Raw genomic sequence first — 23,053 nt, forward strand, 5'->3', positions numbered from 1 at the left:
GCCAGGAGACTGCCGGAGGTTTAAATAACCCAGGCCCAAGGTCGCGCCCCTCCCAAATCCCATTCACCGCCCCATGAAGGCGGCGGGTGGGCCCCGGACCTGCCCAGTCCCGGAGGCCTCCCCCCCTCGGTCTACTCACCCCGAAGGAAGCGGCCCCCGAAACCCAGCAGGCCCGGGGAGGACGGCTCACCATGTGCCCATGGCGGCCGTCCGGGATCCAGGCATGAGACGCCCCGTCCTGAGACCCACCAGCTGCCAGGAGACTGCCGGAGGTTTAAATAACCCAGGCCCAAGGTCGCGCCCCTCCCAAATCCCATTCACCGCCCCATGAAGGCGGCGGGTGGGCCCCGGACCTGCCCAGTCCCGGAGGCCTCCCCCCCTCGGTCTACTCACCCCGAAGGAAGCGGCCCCCGAAACCCAGCAGGCCCGGGGAGGACGGCTCACCATGTGCCCATGGCGGCCGTCCGGGATCCAGGCATGAGACGCCCCGTCCTGAGACCCACCCCTGATGGTAGGAATTTAACACAAATTTTTCTTAAAGATTCACTTGAAATACAGAGTTACAGAATAGGAGTGAGAGAGAAACAGACAGAAAGAGACAGAAAGAGAGAAAGAAAAAAGAGAGAGAGAGAGATCTTCCATCTACCAGTTCATCCCCCAAAATGGCTGCAAAGGCTGGGACTAGGCCAGGTTGAAACCAGGAGCCAGGAGCTGCATCTTGGTCTCTTATTTTGGCCACCTTTTACTGTTTTTCACAGGTACATTAGCAGAGAGCTGAGTGGGAAGTGGAGCAGTTGGGACTTAAACTGGTGCCCATACTGCTTGTCAGAATTGCAGAAAGCGGTTAACTTGGTATGTTATGATGCCAGCCACAGATGGTAGGGATTTCTGCCTCATTTTTCCTTAAATTTCTAGCATATACTAGAATTTCTGGGACTTACGGTGATGAAATACACACTTTATTTTACCATTTTGGAGTGGTTTTTTTATATAGCAACAAATAAACAGCAAAGAACAACTTCACCTGATATTTTAAAAAGTTAATATATTTGATACAAGTAGAGAGAGACAAACAGAGAAAAAGACAGGAAGAGGGAGAGAAAGAGAGAACTTGTATCTACTAGTTCATGTCCCAGATACCTATACTATCACAGGTGTAGGTTGGGGCCGATGCTGCGGCTGGAAACTCCATGCAGTTTCATCACACAGATGACAGGAACCTGACCACCTGAGCCATCACCACAACCTCCCAGAGTCTGCACTAGCAGAGAGTTGCAGTCAAGTCCCGGCTACTCCACTCCCCATCCAGCTCTGTGTTTACATCCTGGGAAAGCAGCAGAGGATGTGTCAAAGCTTTTGACCCCAGCACAAAGGTGGGAGATCTGGAAGAGGCTCCTGGCTTCAAATAAGCTGAGCCCTGGCCAGTGCAGCCATTTGGAGAATGAGCCAGTAGATGAAGCTCTCTTTGTCTCTGTTTCTGATTTTCTCTCTGTAACTCCATCTTCAAACAATAAAATAAAATCTTTAAAAAAATACATGAAATTAAAAATTATTTGTATCTTATTTGAAATGCAGAGAGGGAGAGAAAGAGAAAGAAAGAGAGCACACATGCATGTGAAACAGAGAAAGATCTTCCACCTCCTGGCTCATTTCCTAAACATCTGAAACAGCTGCAGCTGGGCCACATCAAAGCCAGGAGGTCAGAAATCCCTCTGGGTACCCGACGTGGGTGGCGAGGACCCTTGGACTCAGACCATCACCTGTTGCCTCCCAGGTACACCTTGGCAGGGAGCTGGGTAGGAAGCATAGGAGCCACGACCTAGACCAAACACTCCAAAATGGGATGCAGACTTTCCAAGTGATTTTTTCACCGTGCCAAACTCCTGTCCAGGACTTAAAATTTTTGCACCAAAATAAACTTACTTTCTATTTCTATTTCCCATTACTTCCAAAGGCTAAACATATGCAAAACTGTTCCAAGGATCCCAGACAAATGAATTATTTAAGGAAAAAAATTATGGATGCCGTTAAAGTCCCCCAAAACTTTTAAATTACTCTCAGTAACTACAAAGAATTTATAATAGAAATTACAAAAATGATACTCTGAACTTAGAGGCAACTATTAGCAACTTTATGTAATGGGAATTAATTGTGAAGAAATATGTATATAATCATTTCTTCAACTTCATATCATGTGAATTGATAAGAATAAAAACTAAACGTTACAACCTGGTGAGATGACTGTGTAAAATCATAATTTTGTTTATATCACATCAGGAGCAAATTCAAAGAAAGTACAGACAAGATACCTGTCCATGGATGGGTGACACAGATCCAGGGGACACAGTGCGAGTAAAAGCCGATTTTTTCTGCCATGATATGTTGACATTTAGGTTCGAGAAAGATACATTTTGATAATCAGTCAGTGATGCTGGTTGATTTGAAGAAAGTGGTCTGCAAATACAACACTTTTTTTGTAAGTATGACTTACTGCTTAGAAACTAATGAATCACTACCAACTTATCAACTTGTGATACACATAGTGTATTAAATGCAATTTATAGAGAAAAAAGAGAAATTGATGAATACACTACTGATCTATGTTTCCACTGATTAAATTTTGTTATTAAATTCAGAACAAAAGATATTCTTAGAAAAAGTCCAATCGGTTCAGATTATTACGAGGCAAAGTGGTAGGCTTGCACATCTATGAGTTGCGTGTTCACATGCCGGTACAGCTACATAAATTCCTCTGTTAGCTAAACACTTACTCAGAAGAAGTTGAGGTAGCAGCTAATGATACTGTAGGAGGAAGTAAGGCCTTTTTAGGAGATCCAGTTTTTTCATTTGATGGTATTTTTTCTACATAATTGCATGGAAACCAACCAAAATTTCCTTGAAAACTACCATAAAGCCAACCAGGTTCTCCAGTGGTTTTTTCATCAACCTATAGGAAAAAAAGAAAGTGTTCACAGTGCTTAGAATTCACACATTCATAAATGTGGAAAGAGATTTATAAAAATGTGAAAATATGCAGATTGTTATATAGTATTCTAACTTTTCAGTCCATTTAATTCATAGTTAAGGTACAGTTTATAAAATTTTTAAAAAGATTAGTTGAGTGAAAGGCAGAGAGACAGATTACAGGGAGAGACAGAGAAAAAGATCTTTCATCCACTGTTTCACTACCCAAATGACTATCAGCATCAGGGCTGGGCCAGGCTGAAGCCAGGACCTAATAACTCCAACCAGGTCTCCTGCTTGGGTGGCAGGGGCCCAAGTACCTGGGTAATCCTCTGCTGGTTTCCTTGGCACTAAAATTAGCAGGGAGCAAGATCAGAAGTGGAACTTGAGTGGGCACTCAAATGGGATACTGGCATCACAGGCAGTGACTTAACCCACTGTACCAGTAAGCTAGTAGCCATTTATATTAATGGCTACTATTGCTAGTGACTGACAAATCAGCTTTTTACACTGAAAATTCCAATGCTACCCAAATTAATAATGAAAACATTTACAACCACAAAAAGCATTACACATGGCTTACAGTGTAAAGCAAACTTCCCCTACTTGCTCCTTAGCTCTGATTCCCACTTGCTGTTCATAATGGTTTCCTCTTTTCTTCTCTTTTCCTCTCTTTCTTTCTAAGGATTTTCTTTCTTTATTTGAAAGGCAGAGTTACAGAGAGAGGGAGATGGGGAAAAATATCCCCAAGTGGCTGAAAGGGTTAGGGCTGAGCCAGCAGCTTCCTCTGGGTCTCCCACATGAGTGCAGGGGCCCAAACACTTGGGCCATCCTCTGGTGCTTTCCCAGGACATTAGCAGGATGTTGAATGGGAACTGGAGTAGCCAGGACTATAACTGGTGCGCATACAGGAAGTTGCTCACAGGTGGTATACTACAACCATCAACACTGGCCACCATTTTCTTGCTTTTTAAGTTCTTTTATTCTGATTCTATTTCACAAACTTCTTGATCTTGCTAATTGCAGTAGAAAATCTCTGAATGCTGCTTTCTAACTGTAACTTCATTTCTTTGACCAGACATTTCCTTACAGTGTGACCTCCTCTCTGTCCTCAGACTGTCTTCCTCTGCTTCTGGGTCCCTGTCCCTTCCACACTGATAGCACAGCAAGGCTTCCTGCCTCAGGCTACACACTTCCTGAATGGGCTCATTTGTACAATCTGATCGGTTCTGTATGTAGTAACAAATTCAGAAGCTCTCAGACCTTCAAAAAGACACACTATGCCTTAACGACTGAGATGTTGCCAAGTGGATGACCCATGGAAACTCAACTCACATTGAAACTTGAAATTTTCTCTCCTCATTTACTCCTACGCCTTAATTATTGATAGTTTATTATTCTTACCAGCAAAGACTTACTCATTGTAAATATAAAAAAGTCCTTGCTCTTACCTTTCTTACATTTTATTATGGACTGAAGAGGACTTGACTCCCCAAACTCTTAACCAATGTTTAAACTCAAGTGTGATGTTAATGGCTAACAGATTAATGCTAATGGTTGACTGGGGAGAGGCTTGATTCAAATTAAAGCACTAGAAGGTAGGGTCTTTGGGGGCAGACTGGATTGGATTAGTTACTTGGTGGAGCTCCACTGCTCCCTCCTTCTTAGCTATATGACAGACTGCAAAAAAAAAAAAAAAAAAAACTTTGCGGCTGGCATTGTGGCACACTGGGTTAAGCTGCCACCTGGGACTCACGCATCCCATATTACAGTACTCACTGGGAGTCCAGCTGCTCTGCTTCTGACCTAGCTCTTCTGCACTTGGGAAGGCAGTGCAAGATGGCCTAAGTGCCTGGGCCGCTTCCACTGAAATGGAGTTTCAGGCCCCTGGCTTCAGTCTGGCTGAGCTGTGGTTGTTACAGCTATTTAGGGAGTGAACCAGTGGATGAAGATCTTTCTTTTTCATTTCTGTTGTTCTTTCAAATAAATAAATCTTAATAACAAGAAGAACAAAAACACTGAGAAACCAGAAGCCATAAAGATTTTTTGACATTTTCTTCTAGAAATTCTAGTTCTAGGCTTTTTATTTTATCTATTTTGACTTAATTTATGTGTTATAAGGAATAAATAAAAAGTCACTTTTTTGCATATGGCTATCCCATTTCCTAATACTGTTTTATTTAACGATGACCTTTCATTGCTGAGTTGCCTCACTCCCAACCAGTGGAGGAGGATCAACGGTTGGCAGCAGTCCAGACAAGCTGTCAACCTCCATCTCTTTCCACTCAGGAGCAGGATGAAATTGCCAGTGGTGAAAATGGCAACAGAAGGAGTATGTGGGGATTATCTCTTGAGTTCTGGTAAACCCCACTGTAAGGATCACTAAACCTTTGCTACCTAACTCATAATAATACACCAAACTGGTTGACAGTGCAGGGACAAAAGAAAACAGATACTGGCTACAGACTCTAGGTAACATTAGCTTAATTTACAAAAAAGAAAACAAACAGTGACAGAAGTCCTAGTAACTCTTCCCATTGTCCTGGCTTTCTCAAACACTATCTTCTCTTATTCATCCATTTCACATGGATTTTGAAAGTATAATAAAGACAATTTTCCCCCATAACCTGCATACAGTTAGGGCTGCAGAAACTAACTTCTTCAACTTTTCCAACAACAGCTATAAAATAGTCAAGGAGTCCCCTCCCCACCAATTTACAGTACATTATTAAAAGAACAAAATAAATATGGCACAATGAAAAGAACTGTGGATTTGGAAATCAGAAGACATACACTTGCATCCCATCTGGGAACTGGGGACCTGACGGTTACAGTCTGAGTGCCTGAGCCTCCTCCACTGGAACAGGGCAATCCCAGCCACCTCAGGAAGCTCTAAACATAAGGCCCCATGAAGTTATGTCTAAGAAATATTTGTATTTCAAAATTTTGCTATCTTTTCATTTATGTATATAAAAGTTGGAGTTACAGAGATAGAGAGGAGGAGAGGGAGAGCCAAATAGTGAACAAGAAGAAATCTTCCATCAGTTGGTTCAATTCCCATATGGCCCCACTGGCTACGGTTGAGCCAGGTCAAAGTAGTAGCCAGAAGCGTCTTTCCAGGTCTCACATGTGAGCAGCAGGGGCCCAAGCACTTAAGCCACCTTCTTCTGCTTTTCGAGGCCATTATCAGAGAGCTAGATCAGAAGTGGGGCAGCCCAGACACAAACTAGAGCCAAGTGGGATGCCAACAATGCAGGATGCAGCTTTATGTGCATTGCCACAATCCAGCCCTTTAAGAGACACTTTAAAAGTTAAATAACTACATAAAATTATAGCCAATATTATTATAGAAAATAATGTATTATAGCCTATTTACCAGAAAAAAAAAAACAACCTTTTTTTTCCTACCTGAATTATATCCCCAGAATTAAAACTCATCTCATCATGGTTCCTCGCTTCAAAGGGATATAATGCTCTATAATTCACCAAAGCATTATGTGTTTCACCTAAAAAGAAAATTGTCATTATTTGCCACATTATGTACATATACCTTTGTTATGGTTCAACAGAGAATTCTTAAAATCTAAAACAAAACTAAACAACAACAAACACTATAAGGGAAATCCATTTGATATATATTTGTTAGAATTTAAATATCTTGATCAATCATATAGCCAATACAAAAGCAAATAAGGATGCTCATCTGAAGTGAATCTGCAGGCTGACACACAAGCACATGGATCTGAAGAAACGTTTGAGAACAGTGGCGGGCCAAATCGTACTAACTGAAAGGAGACAAAGCACAGAAAGATGTGGTTTGACCTATGAAGCTCAAAATATGAAAGAAAAGGGGGGGGAAAAAAAAAAGAGAGAGAGGCCAGCAATGAGAAGTTCAGAAAATAAAATGGCTCAAGAAAGACCTACAGATGAATTAGTGTGAAAGAAAAGTAGACAGGTCCAAAAATAAAAAAGGAGATAATATTAAATATATTTTCTTGTGAATTTCTTATTACTTATTTGGCAGAAAGTGAGCCTACCACTCAATGGTTTATTCCCAAATGCTCACAACGGGGCTCAAGGCAGAATCTAGGAGTCGGGAATCTAATCCAAGTCTCACACATGTGCAATAGGAGGCCAGCTGGAGGCAGCCACACTGCCTGGAGGATTAGCAGAGGGCTGGAGTCAGGAACAGAGTTTGGCATCACACCCAACAACCTGGGAATGGGATGCAGATGTCCTAACTGGTGTCTGACCCAGGAAGCCAAATGTCCTTCCTATAACGCTCATTTTTAGAAAAACACTTTATCATGAATTTGTCAAGTTTTTGACACATTCTTACAGGAATATAGATCAAGGTTTTGTGTGTCCAAAGGGGAAATAATAATAGAGTATTATAGGAATAGACTCTAAGGTATATTAAAAAACTGTATCTTCTGAGATAACATCAGAGTACAAAGATCTATTGCTGTTTGATTAAAACCAATAGCTTGTTTACACTGGCTGAATACAGTTGTTAAAACTTTGCTTCAGCTACCAAAACAACATCAGGATTCCTCCTACAGTCAGTCTACAGACAATGCTCTTTTCTCCTGTTAAGATGTCTACCCTCAGACTGTTCTAGTAAGTGAAGTATAATTTAGTAAGATTTTCTTTCTTCTTTTGACTCTAAGAGTAAACATTTTTCTGTTTTGATTTTCCTTCATTTTAGCTTGTCATTTCATCTTATAAAATATTTTTTATTTTTGCTTTTAATTTGAGAGACACAGTTAGGCAGGGCAATGGTCCACCTGTCAGTTCATTCCCCAACTGACTATGATAAGCACAGCGGCAACAGGTGCAGCCAGGATCCAGGGACAGCCAGGAACTCCACCCAGGTCTCCCACAGGGGTGACAGAGAGCCTGCTGTCTCCCAGGGAGCACTTCCACTGGAAGCTGGAACCAGGCACTGAAGTTGAAGATCAAATGCAGCACTAAATCTATTATTTTAACTTTTATTCTTACTTTTTTTGCCCTCAGCTTTACGTTCTACTTCTTGAACTTTTTCTTGTGTTTTTTCTTCCTGGAGTCGCTTCTGTTTTTCTTCTTCCTCCTTTCTAAGACTTTCTTTCCATAAGTTTTCTTTTCCTTGCTTTGCTTTCCTATATTTAAAAGAAAGCAAATTTTCAGAATGACATAAGAATGGTTTACATCAAATGAAAGTATAAAATAAGATCTAGTTATCTAGCTAAAAAACTACTAGAAAGAAGGAGAGAATGAATGGGGGTCAATGTAGGAGCAGAAAACAAAGCAATATCAACCAATCCAAAGAGGAGCCTTGGACTAAAGAGATGAGCTAGACTGCATCGCTCCCTGTATCTCACACCCATTCTCCCTCCAGCTAGCCAGTCTCTAAACAAAAAGAAAAAGTGGGTGGGGGCAATGAAATGGAATCATTTGACAAACAAATCTAACAACTACATTTAAAGTTCTTCCCTTCTCATAGGGGAATCTTCACCGGGATTACCTTCCAGCTTTAATTCCCACAATTCCATCTAAATCTTCACCCTTGGAATCCAATCATTGCTGTGAAAATAAGTGCTTCTGGAAAGATTATCTGCTTTCGTGCTACTACTTCAAAAAGTCCCTTGGGGGCAGCATTTGGCTTATTGCTTACGACACGTATCAGGTTGGGATGCTTCTATCACATACTAGAGTGGCCTCTGGACTCCTAATTAAATCCAGGTTTCTGCCAATGCAGATTTTGGGAGGCAGATTTTGGTGACTCAAGTTGTTTGGTCCCTGCCCCACATGGGAGACTCACATGAGCTCCTGGTTCTCAGGTTCCCCCTCACCCAGTTCTGGCTACTCTGGGCACTTGGGGTGTGAACCAGCAGATGGGAGGGAGCTCTGTCTATCCTTTCTCTTTCATGTCATGATATCTAACATAGCTGTAGCTTGATTTCCAGCCAATCTGTAATCAGACTTAATCACTGCACTATTAGAACTCACATATATCGTCCTTATGTATATTTATATGGCCTTCGTTAGAGGTGCCATCACTCAATTTATCACCTTTTCTAAAGGACAGTACTACTACTACTAAGGAGCAGTACAGATTACACTGCTTACCTCCCTGGGATTTGGGAGCTTTTATATTCCATCAGAGTGGGAATGCTAGCTTAATTTCATGTTTCTATTCCTGAATCCTAGAGCAATTTAGAAACCTGGATAGTCTAAAAAATAAAAGGAGAAAGCAAGCAGGTCCTCAGTTAGTGCTTTCTCCCTAAGTCACCATGCACTTTTTCCCTAAGCCACCGTACACTGATGCTACAAGCAGCTGCCTCACAACCCTTTCCAAGATCTTTGACACTCATCACATCACAGAATGCCGGCAGTGGCTTCCAAAAACTGGAATCCAGTTCCCTTTTGTGGACAAGGCTTCTCCTGAAGTTTGTATCTAATCACAAATACTATCCCCTTTATCGTTCTTTTCAGTTTCTCTGACATACTCCCAAGTGTAGCATGATCCAAAGGAGCCTTTGTTTAAATTAGTACAATATTATAGACACCATCATCAGAGTACTTACCACATATTCAGTAGTGTAAGAAAAAGACCAGAGGGTTCACTAAATGAACATAAGTTAGCGAATGAGAAACTGATGTAGTGCCAGGAGAGACCATCTCTACAATATGAAAACTTGACTATCACTGCTTAGGACAAGAAGGGAAGATATTTGGGCAAAGGGCCAAAGCAAACTACTAAGACACAATGCTAAGTAACACCCAGTCTTGAACTGGTTACATCCTATTTGTACTTCCGTTCTCCTTGATTTCTTCTCTCTACTACAGCAGGATAATGTACAAGGATGATCAATTAAATAAAAATGTGTGTTACTATCATACAATGGCCTGAAAGAAATTGTGAGCAAGATAAAAAGATACCACTGCAAGCACCAGAAGATTCTGACACAGGGACGGGCTGTGCAGCCAGGCACAGGTGCCTTGCCAACATGAGGTGGCTAACAGGAGTTTCAATGTGAATGTCTCTGCCTCTAGGTCTGTACTGTTCTGCTGGGAGGCCACAAAACTAGAGGTATTGGAGTAAACAGTACATACATATTTTTTAAAAGAAACATTTCTTTTATTTACTTGAAAGGTAGCATTAGACAGAGAGGGAGGAAAAGAAAGCTAAGTGAGAGAAAAAAGGAGAGGCAAAGAGAGGGACAGAGGTCTTCTATCCGCTGTTTAACTCTGCAGACAGCCCAAACAGCTGGGGTTGGACCAGGCGAGGCCAGGAGTCAGACTTCCTCTGGGTCTCCCACTCGGGTTCAGGGGTGCCTGGATTTGGGACATCTCCCACTACTTTCCCAGGCACATTAGCAGGGAGTTGGACTGAAGTGGAGCAGCAAGGACTCGAACCCGTGCCCATGCAGGATGCCAGCACTGCAGGCAGTGGCTTTACCTGAAATACCACAATGCCAGGTCCGAGTAAACAGTATGATTTCTAAATCTTCTATTAGAATTATGAGAAACTGAAGAGTGAGGAGTAATCCAGAGTCTACCTGTATGGCAGCTGAGAACACCACTAAGTAAAAATGTGTTGAAGTGTCTATTTTGGAGCTATTAACAACTGAGGCCTCCTAAATGGTAGTGTATCTGCCTTAGCTCCCAGGAAAACACCAGCTCTTTCACAGGTGTTATTCGTCCACTCTTTACTATAGCAAAGCAATACTGCCTTATGGACGGTTACTAAGGAATTAAACTTACTTTGACACAAGAAAGACCTTTGGAGAAACAGAATGTATCAGAAAAAAGATCTTACTAACAGAAAAAAAAATCCCTATCACGTCTCTAGAATGGTTCTAGGCTTCAGATACTACAGAAATGTATTATTTCTTAATCTAAATGGAGGCATACAGAGGTATGCTGTGGCATAGCCGGTAAAGCCTTTGCCTACAGTGCTACAATCCCTTATGCACACCAGTTCTAGTCTCGACTGCTCCCCTGCCGATCCAGCTTCCACTTAATGTGCCTGGGAAAGCAGTGGAAGACAGCCCAAATCTTTGTACCCTTACATTCATGTGGAGAGCTGGAAGAAGCTTCTGGCTCCTGGCTTCAGACCAACTCAGCTCCAGTCATGGTGGCATATAAGGAGTGAATCAGAGGATGGAAGATAGCTATTTCTTCCAGTCAGTCACCAATTCTGGCTTTTAAATAAATAGGTAAACCTTTAAATAAAAACATGGAGGCATCAACATGGTATTTAATACTTAACTCTAAAATTAACCATTTGAGTTTTATGACCTCTCAGGAAATAGTAAGAAGATGTTTTTAATAGAGTTAAAGACGACTGAGTGCTTATCATGTACAAGACATTACACTTGGCTCTTTAGTTGCATTATTTTAATTAACACAGTTACCAAGGAGGTATACATCCCTATCTCTTTCATCAGAAGAAAAAGCTGCAGTTAGAAAGGTAAAGTGATTTAACTAAGCTCCCCATGTTCTAAGTGGAAGGCCAACAATCAGGTCCGACTCCAATGTAACTTTCACTCACAGAACAAAAAACTGGTAACTATAAATGGAGTTTACATGTAGCAATGCACTGACAAAAGTTAGAATGTGATTATAACTTATGACAACTATTACATTTTCAGTTAAACCAAAGATTTGAGAAACAAAATTAGAATTCTAACAGCAATAATGTACAATAAATTTTTCAGCTATTTTACCTTGTGGCCTCATCTTCTAGTTTCTTTTTCTGTATTAGCTCTGATCTTTTTCTTTCAATTTCCTTCAACTTATCATGTTTGATCTTATGAAGCTGTTCAAGGGCTAACCGTTGTGTATGATAGCTTTCTCTCAGTTCCTGAGGAGAAAATGGAAATAAGTCAATATGTAAGTGATTATATCTTTGCATTATGTAATAATGTGTTGATTTTAATTGGAAGACAAAAATTCCTAAAGTTAAACTAAGGAAAACTAATTTAAAGAAATACAGATTTCAAAAATCTTGATACAATAAGTATGCCATGTTACACCGAGACACATAAGTCAAAATTATCCACTTTCTATTTGCAATAATAAAGCAATCCACTGAAAATAGGGGTTGGGAGATAATTTGCTTATCATTTGTTTGAAAAGGAGTATTCTTTAGACATGTTTTTGACATATATAGTTTAACCAAGTCATTAAAAACATATACAAATAAGATCATGAACTAGACACAGAAGCAATCACTGAAAGACTTAATTCGAAGCTAATAAAACAGATAATGTCCGCCTAAAATGTTGACCAGAGTAAGTCAAAATAATCAAGAGGTATTTCAAATGGACATTAAAATAAACAATTGATTACTGAGCACCTAAGCACGTGCAAAGTGTTATGAAAGATTCAAAGGGGTTCCAATCAAGGCTTCCTGACTTACAAGTCTACAGTCTTTGCTTTTAAATAGCTCACAATTTCAAAGTAAACAAACTTGCCAAAACGTTAAGTGTCTTAGCAGAAACTTGTCATTGTCTGTTCAGCATTGTCTTTTCTCCCTTCTTCCAACAACATTTCCTTCCTTAGGGTGGCCAATCACCCACCCTAAGTGGTCCTGTTCCTTCTGACTGACTCAGGACCCTTCCCACTGCCTCCCATGGAGGAAGGACCATGACACTTGGCCTAACCATTACAGTCCCTCACCCCTTAAGAATGACCCAAGCCAGGCCACACTCTTTCTCTGGGATTCACACAGCTTGAGAGGGCAGAAAAAAAAAACCTGATTTCTCTGAGTTCACTGAACTGAGAGAAGGTAAACCTAGGGCTACCTCACTATCATGTGAGACCGTAAACAACAGAAAAGAGAGAGAGAAGCAAAGATTAGAAACAGAGGTGAAGGGTGAAGAGACAGGATGGCTGGGGCTGCATCTTTAGTTTCACTGCCCAGGGTTCCAGGAACTGCCCCATCCAGTAGCTCTCCTAAAGATTCATAGTCAGTAGTTCTAGAGTCTCCAACAAGTATTCACTCACTATTCTAAACTGGCTTCCTATCATTTAGCATCCACAGAATCCTGAATGAGAGAACAAAAAGGAGGCTAGAAGAAAGGAGGAAAAAATCCTAATCAAAAGAAGCATCTCGGTGAAAATAGGAAACATAATATTAAGATGGGACATCATGTTAAAATTTTGTTGTTATTTACTCACATAAAATAATAAAACCCTAAACTTGACTTCTTTTTAGAAATAAATTATTTTATCAGTGAGTCCAACTACATGTTATTAGAAAGACATAAGTTGGCCATGAAGATGGGGTGGGTATCTGGACTAGCTGCTTAGGCTGCTGCTTGGGTGTGTCCAAATCCCCCCGATTCAATGCCAGCCTCTGGCTCCTGACTCCAGCTTCCTGTGACTGCACACTGGCTCACGTACTTGGGTCCCTACCACCCACACACAAGACCTGGATTAAGTTCCTGGTTCCAGTTTTGCCCCTCACTCCTGGCCATTCTGGACAATTGAGGAGTAAACCAGTGGATGGAAGCATGTATTAAATGAATGTATTTTAAAAATAAATATAAAGACACAAATTCTAAGGGAATGAAAATGGTATACTCTGCTAATTCACCAAAAAGCAGCCAGTGCAGTTACATATCAGAAAAAGCAGACTTCAAACCACAATGATGAAAGGATGCAACAAGAGCAGGCTGTAACAATCCTTAATTAGCATGCCTGTAGCAACACAACCTCAAGATCTATCAGGAAAAACCTAACAAAACCAAATGAGGAAACCAGCCTTTAGGCAAAGGAGCAGACCTGAGCCTACTGGTCTCTGTAAGTACTAGGAAATGCATGTGAGAAAAGCAGCAAGCCCAATCACCCCCAGCCACTCTAGAGTAGCAGCTCTGGCTCTGAGGCCCACAGAACTTAGGGAGGGGTCTTTTTTTTAATCCTTTTAATAGAATGTAGCAGCTCACAAACTCAGGAACAAAATTAATCTTCAATTTCACTAACTTTTATCTGAAATGTGACAATTTCTTCAATTACAAACACTTGTATAAAAACATAATAAGCCACAGTAGCACTAGCTACATTTAATACTTTCTTCTGTCAAAAGAAATCAGATATTCTCTTATATTATTGATAACTTGCATCACATTTTAGTATCACATTTAACTTTAAAATAATGGTAATAAATCCATTGCTAGATTTTGCTATCTGGCTCAGACTAAGCAAATAAGTAAGTATATCCTGGATTTGTTTTAAAAAATGTCTTATGATTCTCACAGCTGATTTTTTAAACAATGCTTTATATTCCACTTTATGCCCTAAAATACAAATTTCGGAAGGGGCCTAGAGAAGTTTCTGGACTGCCCAGGTGTCCACTGCATAAACAAGGCAAGGAAGCTCTACTTTAGGAATTGGTATTTCTAGCCCTTGTCTCCCAGCAACCCTGTTGGGCCACGGCTCCTACTATTTACACCGCAGGCTGGAAAAATAGGTTCTCCACAGGCAGGCCTGACGTTCCCTGAAAGAAGGGCTTGCTTCCTTAATCCTTACACTATGTGCTTCTGAAATGTTTCCTGTAACACCAAATACGTGGCTCACTCATGTTTTTACTTATAATCCAAAGAACTAATAATGTTCCTCACCTCCAGATGAGTCCGCCTTGCTGTTATCTGAGGCATTTTGGAGATTCTGGACAATCTCCTCCATAACAGGACAACAAAAGTATTTGTGTAGTACTTTAGTGTTCACAATACAGACCCCCACAAATGCTATCTCATCTAATCACTGACTGCAAAGTAATCACAACAACTATTGCTGGCTTTGTTTCATAATGAAAGCAAGAACTTGGGGGCAAGTAACCTTAGCAAGCAGCAAGTGTATGAATGAAAGCCACTTTTTCACAGTACTAGGCCAGTACTTTTTTCACTGTATGTGACTCCTAAGCTAATGTGCCAATTTTCTTAAGCAATAATGCACAGTATTAAGTCTCACCTTTGAGCCCACTGTTTTTGTTGTTTGTCTAGGTATGGCTTAATTAAGGAATAAAAGTGTCATGAATTCTGTACATGTATACTCTATGGCTGAATATAACAGAACTTTCCAAGATAGAGGAATGTATACTTCTGTGCAGAGTTAGAACTGAGTGCCTGTCCTCCAAGACCAAGGTCTTCTCAACTAGCAACAGGCCTACCCGTTCCTTATAACTTGTCCTTCTTCTTAACTCTTATTTCTGCAATGTTGTTTATCCCTGTTCTTCCCGAATCCCTCACTCTTATTTTCCTCAGATTCCTTTACTCAGGAGCTTGGAATTTCCTCTGTGATCAGGAAACTCCCACCACCCATTTGTGTTCTCTGAGTGGAAATCTTCCCCTGCCGAGTTCTCAGCGTACTTTTCAATCCAGTTCTCATATATCCTGTTGACATGAGGGCTAAGCGCTAACTGGAGTATTCTTCCTCTCCACTTCACTTCCAGACTATTATCTCCCCTCATTCTTACATATTCCATGCCTCTCTGCGACTCATGCTACCCAGCCACATCACCTTCCCCTACTGTGCCATCCACTAATCATTTACACTCATCCTCATTCATGACCCTCACTCTCCTTTAAGTCATTGATAACCACTCAGATGACCAACAAAAACCTCAACTTAAATGTATATATAAATATTTATTTTGCTTGAAAGTTGGAGTTACAGAGAGAAAAAGGGAGACACAGAGAAAGAGATCTTCTTTCCACTGGTTCACTCCCTAAATAGTCACAACAGCCAGAGCTGGGCTGGCCTGAAGCTCGGAGCCAGGAACTTCTTCCTAGTCCTCCATGAGGACTTGGGCCATCCTCTGCTGCTTTCCCAGGCCATAAGCAGAGAGCTGGATCGAAAGTGGAGCAGCCTGGACTAGCACTGGCATCCATATGGGATGGCGGCACTTCAATCAGAGGATTACTTTGCTATGCCAGGGTACTGGCCCCCAAACCTCAGCTCTTAGTTTGATTTCCCCACCAACTATTTTTTTCACTTAATCTGTAACTCCCATTATTACACCCCAAGACTTATGAGAAACACAACTACCAGTGATCATATGTTCTATTTTTCAAAATGAAGTTCTTGCCATGTGAGCTTTTCTTATACTGGTACAACCAATTCAACTGTTTTCAACTTCACTGAGCTCGACATTCTGGTGACTCCATAATTTTCTTTCTTCTTCAGGGCCTCTTCCTCTGTTTAAATGTTGAGAGCTCATCTTTATCACAATTCTTGTGTCAAGACCTTTAGCTTCTTGTCATTTCCTCTTTGCCCATAAACTCCAAACCTATATGAACCATAATCCCCATTTTCACTCAAATAGTTCAATGTGGTAGAGTAGGCATATACATATATATATATATATATATATATATATATAACTAGGCATGCTGTTTTCAGTTTAACTCCATGACCTCAAACTTTAAATAGGTATTCAATGACACTTGCTCTCCTATACTAAACTCGCCCATCCTTACCCTCAATGGGATGCCTACTTCTCTCTCCCTTGAAATTTATCCATTCTCCTCACTACTTATGAAGCCGTCAAATTGGAACTCCTTATCTTTCCATGTCAAAATCAATAAAATTTCCAGTATTGGTACCCCTCTTCTTCTCATATAGGTTCAGTTATTCCATATCCTAAGCTACCCTGGAAGAATCCTTGTGATAGGGGTTGATAGTGTTGTGCAACCAGTTAAGCCTCCACTTACGATACTGGCATCACCTACTGGAGCGCAGTTTGAGTCAGGCTGCTTCACTTTCCATTCAGCTTTCTGTTAACATGCCGAGGAAAGCACTAGGACACGGCCCAATTCCTTGGGCCCTGCCATGCATGTGCAAGATCCAGATGGAGTTTTGGGCTCCTGGCTTTGTCTTGGACAAGCATCAGCCATTGCAGCCATTTGGGGAATGAATCAGCAGATGACCACTCTCTCGGTCCCTCCCCTGTTACTCTACCTTTCAAATAAATAAAAAATTCTTTTTTCAAATATATTTTTATTTTGAATATATTTTTATTTTGAATTTTGAATTGTGTGGTACAATTTTGTGTAGGCTATGATTTCCCCCCCAAACTCCCACCCTCGTCAGATTTTTCCCATTTTGTTACAATAGTGTAGTCCTTCATAAGGAATCATAAGTCTATCAGTCTCTTATTTAAGTGTACCTCAAAATAAATAAAGAATTTTTTTAACAGTCAAACTTACTTATGAAAGAACTGGCACTCCATTATGGGATGCCAGCATTGCAGGTAGTCTTAACCCACTGCAGCCACAATGCCAACTTCTGATTTTAAATCTTAAAGCTGTCACACTTAACAGGATTGACAAATATGACAAAAGATGCTTATCTTTTTCCATGTTATTATTTTTATTTAACCTTTTGATCTGTGCTGTTAATTCTTTCTTAAGACTGTCCTCTATCAATTACCACTTTAAATATCCAATTTCAATTTCTTTTCTCTTTTCTCCTCCCATCATCCCTCCCTCTTTGCTATCTCTATCAAGTCTTTTCTAATTCAAAAAGTTTTTTCTTTGAGACTGTGCTTCTTCTCACTTGGCCATCCCTAACAGCTGCTCAGATTCAATCCTTCAATTCCCATCCATTCCTGATTCATCGCAGTTCTACTCATCATTCAACTGAAATGGCACGTTCGACAGGGTCTCCAAGGTCTCCCTGACCGGTTCAGTGGATACTTCTCAGTGCTAGTGAACTGATCACTTTGTATCATATTACATGACGACTGCACAGGCCTCTTTCTTGCTCACTGTGTCAGACTCCTGACCTGACACTACACATTTCATATCCCTCTGTTTTCCTAAATTAACTCTTATTAAGGTATCAATAAGCAGTGAAAAAATCCTGGAAGGCAGGAAAGCAGAAGAAAGAAAGTAAAACAAGAGGCAAGAACAATCTGCTGGCCTGTGGAGACTCAAATCCGAGTTGAAAAAATTAGCATGAGTGAACAGTCAACAAATCATCACTGAGTGACATTTGACAGGTGGAGAAACTTGGGGTTTCAGTTTCTGTGAAATCTGCAGCAAAAAATAATAAACCAGAAAATCTGGTTATTCATGCAATAACTGGAAAGGGTAGTATAAAGGACCCCTGCCTTAGTTATTTTTCCAACTGTCCCCATCTTAGCTTCAGTAACAAGAGACTGGGTCCAGTGCTACGACATAGCATGTTAAGCCATCACTTGTCATCAGCATCCTGTATCATTCTGCTGCTCCAGTTCTGACCCAGTTTCCTACTAACGTGCTTAGGAAGGCAGCACAAGATGGCCCACGTGCTCGGGCTACTGCCACCCATGAGGGAGGCCAGGACACGGTGCCTGGGCCTAGTTTACACATGGCTTAGTAGTGACTACTGGACTCCCTTTGGAGAGTAAGCGAGCAAGTGGAAGATTTCACTTTCTCTCCTCCTCTCTCTGTTTTTCTGCCTTTCAAATAAAATAAATTTTAAAGAAATATATTAAGATCAACATGTGGCATATATAAAGAATTAATTTAAACAATATTAAAATGTTAAACATTAAAATAAGAACTGAGTATATTAAATGCTTTGTGTGCTATCCATGGTAAAAGAAACATACACACAATTTTAACATTTTTATCTGAATGGTGAGCATATCTAAATATGAAGCTTGATAAGGAGACTTCATGGATCAATAAAATTTTCCCTATAACAGTATTAGAACAGCCTGATGTATACATAACTTAATCCTACTGAGATTTCATAGTTTGTTTTATTTTGAACAATGATTTTCACTGATATGATGAATTAATCTTATTGTTTATTGTCTTCCTGATTAAATTAGTGATTATGTGACCAATTAATTCACAGAGAAGACTGGGCAAGTTTTTAAAATAAAGATTTATTTATTTGGAAGTTAGAGTTACAGACAGAGAGGGTAAGACAGAGAAAAAGAACTTTCATCTGATGTTCATGCAACAGCCAGGGCTGGGTGAGACTGAAGTGAGCAGCCAGGGCTTCACCCAGTCCTCCCCCAGGAGTGACAGGGGCCCAGACAGTGCAGTCATCTTCCTCTGCCTTTTCCCAGGCCAGCAGCAGGCCAGCAGCAGGGTGCTGGGTCACAAGTGGAGCAGCAAGGACAGGAGCCAGCACTCACAGCGGATGCCGCCGTCACAGGCAGCGGTTCCACGCACTGTGCCAAAATGCCCGCCCCAGAACTGGGTAAACTTAGCAAGCGACTTGGGCTTCACATGAGAAAGCTTACTGTGGGCAATCCTCCCGATTTCTGGCATTAGACTCAAACAGGTGACTGGACAGCAGAGGGTTTGTAAGCAAGCAGAAAGAAAGGTTTATATTGTACATGTTATTTCAAGCAAAGGTACTCAGATAAAGGCAAAGAATAATCTAGTTAAAAAAAAAAAAAGAAACAGTAAAGTAACTAAAAAACAGGAGCGAGATATTAGAAAATAACCTTAAGTAAGAGGAAGAGGTTGTTGAGACAGCTTAGCAGAGACAAAAGGCACTGAAGAACAGAGTCATCCAAACTCCCACACTGTAAGATAAGGCAGATAAAAAGCCAATTAAACTATGCACAGGTTTAAAAATAAAAGGTAGGGAAAGTGTCAGATCATTAATGACACATGACATCTTGTTCAAGGTGTACTATGAACATCATATCATTCACCTCAAATTTCCCTGCTTTAACCAAAGCCTTCACAGCATTGTCTTCGTCATGCTGCCAATAAAATCTTAAATAAGTCAGCAAAATTAAACCATAGGAAAAGATGGCTTTCTCCTCGCAAAGTTAAGGATTACTCTATGCCATGGAAACTTCCTGCTTAATTGGCAAAGGAGTATCTGAGGCTCTTTCCAAACGTGTACGATGTGCCAGCAGCCTAGTTTCCGGGTCTGACTGCTTCTCTCCTAGGTGGGCATCAGTGCATAACTCATCCTGCACAGCACGCCAAGCATGCCAGGTGTGTCGGCACCTCCGCTTGGCCACTGCAACCATTGGTCACAAGCGGAACTCTTCATGCAGGTTCTAGTACCAAATTTTGTTCTGGATTTCACTGATTATTGCATTAGCTGATAGAGTTAAGTTAGAATACATAAGAACAAAGAAAGTAAAAAGGCATTTAGTACCACTGGAACTGTTTTAAGCTGTCCATATTTCCCATTTTAGAACATGCCTGATACCACGCTGCTGGCTGAGGTCAGTTCTGTAATGCTGGCAAAGGCAATTATTCTGAAATGGATGGATGCCAATAAAAACAGCACACACCGGATAATATGGCAAATGATGTGCTTAGTTATGACACAGTATTTGTAACAGAGAATATTAAAAGCAATTAAACAATCTTGAAATTGTGGTACAGTTAAAATAAATGATGAAAATGAAATACCTATCACAGTAACAGCTTATGTACTAATTCTTTTAAATCAAAATCAGAAAGGCAGGAAGGCAGGTATCTAAAATTAGATATGATGGAAAACAAATACCTTTAGTTGATTGTTAAATGAATCCATTTCTGATAGCTTAGATGCAGTTTCTTTTTCAAGAGCGTCTAATTGTTCTTTAAGTCTTTGGCATAATTCTTCCTTTTCTAATGATTTTTTCTGAAGTAAACTGATCCCTGAATCTGAAACACAAACACCACACATTTTACATTTGACATAAGCTCCTGTGTCGTTATCAGTATGTTATTCACTGTCTTATCAATCGAGACGTTCATGTTCTAGCTCATTCTCTACAGTGTCCATGACAGTCCACATCACAGCTGCTTCACAACTGTTTCCCATTTGTGATTAACATTTGGGCTGTTTCTAATTTTTCACCATTACATTAAAATGCTGCAACAAATATCTTTATACATACTAATCTTTAATGCATATATTTAAGAACTTTATAAAGCTTAGAGGTGAAAGAATTGTCACCTGCACACAGGGATAATTTTCCTTTTTCTTTTCCAATTTAAATGACTTTGCTTGTCTGGTTAATTTCTCTTGCTGGCATTTCCAGAACTGCATTTAACAGAATTGGCAAGAAGGCACTTGTTCTAGATATCTGATGAAAAGATTCCAGTTTTCTATCACTGATCATAATGTTAGCTATGAGATTTCCCTAGATGACCTTTACTAATAGAAAAATGTCTTTCTATACCTATTTTGTAAAGGCATTTGACTATGTCAAACACCAGTTCTTTCTCTACTGCAATAACCTGTGCATGCCTTCACTCTGTTTTTCTATGCACACTTTAAATTTTGACAGAAACTGATAACAAACTATCCTTTTTGAACTTGTGCTACCAGCAGTACCTGTTTCCACATCATCTTACTGCATATTATCAGTATTTACTCATTTTTGCTAATTGTCAAAATGAAATCTTACTATTTTAAATATACTTTCTTGATAATGAATGAAGCTGAATAAACATCTAATTATGCATACTGAACTGTCTGATCTTCCCCTTGATCAAATTTGTTCTACTGAATTCTTAATTTTTTATTTGCAGAACATCTGAAATTTTTGTACTATATGTATTTAATTTTTTTCAAATGTTTTTTATGTATTTGAAAGGCATAGTGACAGAGAAAGATTGGAGTTACAAACATAAGACAGAAAGGGAGATCTCTTATCTGCTTGTTCACCTTTTTTAAAAATAAATTCTAAGATTTATTTATTTTTATTGGAAAGTCAGATTTACAGAGAGTAGGAGAGAAAGAGACAGATCTTCTATCCGTTGGTTCTCCCTCCAAATGGCCACCCATGGCTGGAGCTAAAGCTGATCAGAAGCCGGGAGCAGGGTCCCAAGGCTTTGGGCCATCCTCTACTGCTTTCCCAGGCCACAAGTAGGGAGCTGGAAGGGAAGTGAAGCAGCTGTGATACAAACTGGTGCCCATATGGGATCCCAGAGCATGCAAGACGAGGACTTTACCCATTAGTCCTGGTTCACTTTTCAAATGCTGGCAACAGCCAAGGCTGGACCAGAATGAAGCCAGGGAGCCAGGAACTCCTTTTGGGTCTTCCACATGGGTGTCAGGGCCACAAGTACTTATGCCATCATCTGCCCCTTTCCAGGATGCATTAGCATAAGTTGGATCATATAGCAAATGAAATCAGGACTCAAACTGGCACTCAAGATACGGAATATGAGAGGCTGCCATGATGGCTATCCTCTCTCTGCCTGACAGCACCAATATTGCATATGGGTGCCAATTTGTGTCCCACCTGCTCCACTTCCCAACCAGCTCCTGCTTATAGACTGGGAAAGCAGTGGAGGATGGCTCAAAGCCTTTGGACCCCAGACGCTTGTGTAAGAGCTTGAAGAGGCTTATGGCTTCTGGCTTTGGATCAGCTCAGCTCTGGCTGAGTCATTTGGAGAGTGAACCAGTGGATGGAAGATCTGTCTTCTCTTCTCTTTGTAAATTTGCCTTTCCAATAAAAAAAAAAAAAATCTTAAAAAAAAAAGAAAAAAGACATGTGGTATGGGCATCCAGGTTTCTCATGTGGGTACACAGAGTCCCTAAGCTTTGAGTCACCTCTGCTGCTTTCCTAGGGTGTGAACCGGCACCTATATGGGATGCCAGTGCATGCAAGGCAAGGATCAGCCTGTTGAGTCATTACACCACCCCATAAGTTTCTCATTCTTATGTCATTAAATCTATTTATGTTTTCCTTTACAGCTCTGCATCTGAAGAAACTTCTCTTACATTAAAGTTAATAACAGATTTTCCTTTTAGAATATTTTACTTACTCTTTATGTTTGACCTTTTATGTATATTACCTAGAACTTATTTCTGTATACAGAAGCAAAGACTTTCCCTATATCCTTTACAGGTAATCAATACAGAAAGGCTCATCCTTTCCCCACTGATGTTAAATGTGTATTCTATTCTTTTTTTTTTTTAATATTTTTTATTTTAGCAATCTTTACATGGTTAATTTGTGCATAAAGGGTCAAGGGCTACAGGAAAGTGGGTAAGACTATTATTTCCATATTGTTTCCTTCATATATCTGAGGTACAGGGGGATATTGAGGGAGAAGCCCCACCTGATTTCCCACCCACCCCAAGTCCTGCATGTGGGGCATGCTCCGAGATACTCGTTGAAGTGGTTTCAATAGGT

The 23,053-nt window shown here is 40.4% G+C and overlaps 1 protein-coding gene across 4 annotated transcripts in view; it reads right to left on the reverse strand.

Moving 5' to 3' along the window:
- The window catches only part of ITSN2 (intersectin 2), a 141,715-nt gene that overhangs the window by 51,075 nt on the left and 67,587 nt on the right, over positions 1-23,053 (reverse strand). For 2 of the 4 annotated variants that reach the window (XM_040992916.1, XM_040992918.1), the window contains exons 16-22: positions 20,428-20,567; positions 19,400-19,480; positions 11,676-11,812; positions 7,966-8,102; positions 6,373-6,470; positions 2,772-2,947; positions 2,310-2,454 (exon numbers count right to left, since the gene is read on the reverse strand). In XM_040992916.1, the coding sequence (XP_040848850.1) occupies positions 2,310-2,454; positions 2,772-2,947; positions 6,373-6,470; positions 7,966-8,102; positions 11,676-11,812; positions 19,400-19,480; positions 20,428-20,567 (914 nt within the window). The remainder of the gene's footprint in view (positions 1-2,309; positions 2,455-2,771; positions 2,948-6,372; positions 6,471-7,965; positions 8,103-11,675; positions 11,813-19,399; positions 19,481-20,427; positions 20,568-23,053) is intronic. The other 2 variants (XM_040992917.1, XM_040992919.1) reach the window with 1 other exon arrangement.

This window comes from Ochotona curzoniae, unplaced genomic scaffold, assembly GCF_017591425.1.
Source record: "Ochotona curzoniae isolate NIBS_2020 unplaced genomic scaffold, NIBS_Ocur_1.0 contig_883, whole genome shotgun sequence".
Taxonomy (NCBI): Eukaryota; Metazoa; Chordata; class Mammalia; order Lagomorpha; family Ochotonidae; genus Ochotona; species Ochotona curzoniae.